At 53.6% G+C, this 4,047-nt stretch overlaps 1 protein-coding gene across 1 annotated transcript; it reads right to left on the bottom strand.

Annotated features, from left to right (window-relative positions):
* Window positions 1-2,896: 2,896 nt before the first annotated feature.
* On the bottom strand, window positions 2,897-3,823 carry LRATD2 (LRAT domain containing 2; the record flags this gene model as incomplete). Its single annotated transcript, XM_080694434.1, has 1 exon — window positions 2,897-3,823. The coding sequence occupies one exon, from the start codon at window positions 3,821-3,823 to the stop codon at window positions 2,897-2,899; it is 927 nt and encodes a 308-aa protein (XP_080550560.1).
* Window positions 3,824-4,047: the final 224 nt, after the last annotated feature.

Genomic DNA, 4,047 nt, shown 5'->3' with positions numbered 1-4,047 from the left:
AAAGCCAGCCTCAGCTACTTAGTGAGGCTCTTAGCAACTTAGTGAAACCCTGTTTCCAAACAAAATATAAAAAAAGTTCTGGGAGTATAGTCCGGAGGTAGAAAGCCTCTGGGTTCCACCCCCAGTACCACCAAAAAAAAAAAAAAAGACCTTCCGAGGATATTTCATTTATTAAAAACACAAAATTGCTGCTGGACTCAGTGTGACCAGACTTTCCATTTTGGAGTAGAGGAAAGAGATAAGAGATGAGAGAGAAGAGGTACCTCTTTCAGAGCCGCGGGGCAACACAGTGACATTCCCTTCCCACGGTCTGCACAGTGGCCGCCCCTTATTACTTTCACTAACCCAAACCCAGTAGATTTGGTAGGTTCTCAATGCTTTCACTCATGTTTCCCATGCTCAGCTTTCCCATGAGCAAGATTCTCACATAAAGCTGGTGAGTAGTAAGCAGGGTCACTAGACCAAATTTCCAACAGAAATGGAATTTCCTCCCGAGTCCCAGACCAGGGCTAGCATGTGATTTACCTTTAACAGTCAAAGAGAAAGGACCTGCTTGGAGATCATTTGAAAACGAGGAACACAACTAATGAATGCCCTTGTAACGGAAAGGTTGCATGCTGAGGTTCATGATGATCTGGGCTTTAAAAAATCAGGGCCTTAACTTCCACGTCCAAAACAAGGTTAAGTATTGTGACAAGCAAGGCCTTCGGGTCGGCCGGCCTCGATTTAGAGATCTCCAACAAGAAACCCAAGGATGGTCATGGTTGTGGGCCACTCAAATATGATTTTATTTCAACTGTTAAGAATCAGGTCATAAATTCCAATGCAGTCTATAATGACTCCCAAGAACAAAATGCCCGATTTGGGAGGCTGAGACAGGAGGATGGCGGTTCACAGACAGCCTCACCTACTTAGTGATGCCCTTTGCCACTCAGTGGGACCCTGTTTCAAAAATATAAAGAAAAAATAGGGCTGGGGTGTAGCTCAAAGGTAGAATGCCCCTGGGTTCCATTCCCAGTATTGAAAAAAAAAATTAAAATTTAAAAAATTAGCTGGGCGTGGTGACTCACGCTTGTAATCCCAGCATTCGGGAGGCTGAGACTGGAGGATTGCGGTTTGCAGACAGCCTCAGCCACTTAGTGAGGCCCTCTGCGACTCAGTGAGACCCGGTTTCAAAATAAAGAATAATAATTAAAAAAAAATAGGGCAGGAGGTGTAGCTCGGAGGTCGAATGCCCCTGGGTTCCACCCCAGACTCGCAAAAATAAATAAATAAGTAAAAATTAAAAAAGAAATGCCCAGAAAAACAAAAACCTCACACTTTACACAACTTTTGAGACAACGTAAGTCACTAATGGCAGTTGAAGAAGAACTCGAAATCAAGGGCATAACCTGTCACATGAGGGCAAGGGACACGTGGCAAAATTATTAAAAGCCTCACACTAGAGCACTTAGTATCAGACCCAAACAGATCCCTAGCCACTAACCTGTGCTTCAGGACTGCCGTTAGATTCTGTGTGAGCTACCGCAGGTGGCATCTGTGATTGATGACACCCCCATTAAGAAAGGGCTCTGGAGGGGTGTTCTCCAAGCACAAGGAGCCTGCAGCAGTATAACAAGACTTTGCACCTTAAAATAAAATGGCAGCAAATGTGGCCAGCAAAACCAAAAAACAAAAAAAGAAAAAAAGAAAAACTGGTGTCTTATCTTTGAAACAGGTCTCAAGCCCACGATTTTAATACCAGCAGAACAGAAGTAGGGTGAGGGGGGGTGGCCAGGGAGAGAACAAAAAGAAAAATCAGAGATCCTCACCAAAGCCTTGCTTTCAAAAGGGCCCCTTCCTTCCGCCATTCAGGAAAAGGAGTAGAAGGAGAGGTAACTAATTCTTGCCCGGGGAAGGCTGTTTGGCTGCTTCCCTAGTGGATAAATTATGGGGTGGCACACACCAAGTCCATCTGTGACCTGCAGACGAACACCGCCAAACAGGTTTAATTAGATCGGACACACAAAGGGCTATTCCCTCCAGTTGATAACAAATATCGCGGCTCTAAGTGCCGACAACAGCAGGCAGGAAACAAAAGCAGCACAACTGAACCTTAATTGAATCGTTCCCCAGACTGGCCCTTGACAATGATTTACTTGTAAGGTGGGAAGGGGCGGGCGGCGCTGGAGACTCAAATCAGCGCCAGCTCCTGAAGAGGAATTACTCCGGGGACCCAGAGGAAGGAGGTAGTAAAGTCTTTGTTTGTGGCCCCGAGTTTGTTCAACTATTTGTCACACCTAATAGGGGGCTGCTTGGCTTTGGTCTGCTGCTCCCAGACCCTGCCAGGGTTTCACCAGCCCTGCGCCCCAGGAATCCCAGAAAATAAATCACACCAGAAGCTGGCATCCAGCTCACAGCTCAGCAGGGGAGGAAGACAGCAGCTCGGTAAGGTGCTGGCCGCCCCCACCTACGCCTCCCCCACACCCCTCTGGCCTTTGCACCAGGCAAGCTTACCCTGTGGAGGTCAGGGTAGGCAGGGAGGAGTGAGGCAATGGCGGGGGTTGGGACTCTGGACTTTTAGCCGACCTTGTGTACCTATGGATCGGTTTTGAACTTAGATCACGCAGGGATTAAATACCAAACAAGTCCACTGCTTGCCCCATCGCGGAAAGGAAGACTTGACTGAGGGGGCGGGCCGGAAGGAAAAGCGCTCCTACCTGCTCCCTCCGTCCCCTGCTCCTCCCCTGTCCACAGCAGGATGCGCATCTCACCAACACTCCATTTTCCAAAGGGCCCAGAAACCCCAGAAGGGGCCCAGAAGCTGACAGAGGAGGCAGGAATGGAGGGAGAGAAGGGAGGGGGCAGCGGCTGCTGCAAATAGCTCCCTGTGCAGCGCTGCTGCGCTCCAGGCTGGTCAGTGCGCCGCCTCTCCGTTTTCCCCGGGGCCGGGCGCAGGGGGGTGCCAGGGCGGCGCTGTAGTCCGAGCCGCGTCGCTGTCGCCCTCCTCTGGCTCCGCCGGATGCAGGTGCATGGCGAGCTCCTGCAGCACGGCCGCGCGTCCGATCTGGTCGTTGCGCCGCTTCTCCATGATCAGGTCCTCCAGGCTCTGGAACTCGAGCGTGTGGCTGCGCTGGGCCGACAGCTGAATCTGCAGGCGGTAGGGCTGCTTGCCGATGCGCAGCTCGCCGCCGATCTTGAACTCGCGCTTGCCATAGCGGCACCAGGCGGCAAAGCTCTCGGAGTTGCGCCAGCTGAGCTCCCGCTCCTTGGCGCCCACGTGCGCCAGCGCGTTGCGCACCACGGCGCTGGGGCTGAGCGGCTTGTAGCGGTACAGGTCGTTGACCACGCGGCCGCGCCGGCCCTGGCTGGCGTCCGTCAGGAAGCTGTTGCTCACCTCCAGCCGGTGCAGGTGCACCACCTGGAAGTTGCCCACGTACACGGCCCAGTGCGGGTACTGCGCCTGGGACACGAACTCCACCAGGTCACCGGGACTGCACTTGTTGAGCAGGTTCTCCGGGGTGTAGGTGCTCAGCGCCGCCGATCCCGGCGCGAAGCTCTTCTGGTAGATGCATTCGTCGCGGTAGAACACGGAGCACTCTACCTCGTGCAGCCGCGGGTCGTAGGGCTGCGGCGGGGGCGGCGGCGGCCGGTCCCCGCAGTCGGGCAATCCGCCTGCATCCGGAGCCTGGGGCGGCGGCTGCGGCTCCACGTCCTCGTCGTCATTAGAGAAGATGTAGGAGACCCCGATGCGGGGCCCGTCGTCCCGGTCCACGCCAGTAGGGTCGGCGGTGGGAACTTCCTTGTAACTTAGGTGGGTCAGTTTCTCCACCTGGTTGCCCATCACGCGGTGGACAGACGTTCACAGCACCGCCAGGGGAGAAAGCGAAACCACCACTAGGGTCATTGGCACAGGTCCCCGGACAGGGGCTGGGGCCACCTGTTGGAAGAGAAGCCAAGGAAGCCATATATGTAGGAGTCCCCTCCAGGAAAAGGGCATTTTGCTCTTAAGAGGTAAAAGAACGCACGGGGGTCAAGCACTGGGGCATTTTGGGGGGCTGTCTCGGT

This window comes from Muscardinus avellanarius, assembly GCF_963383645.1.
Source record: "Muscardinus avellanarius genome assembly, chromosome: 4".
NCBI lineage: Eukaryota > Metazoa > Chordata > Mammalia > Rodentia > Gliridae > Muscardinus > Muscardinus avellanarius.
The sequence above is the reverse complement of the archived record's forward strand: the minus strand, read 5'-3'. Positions and strand labels throughout refer to the sequence as shown.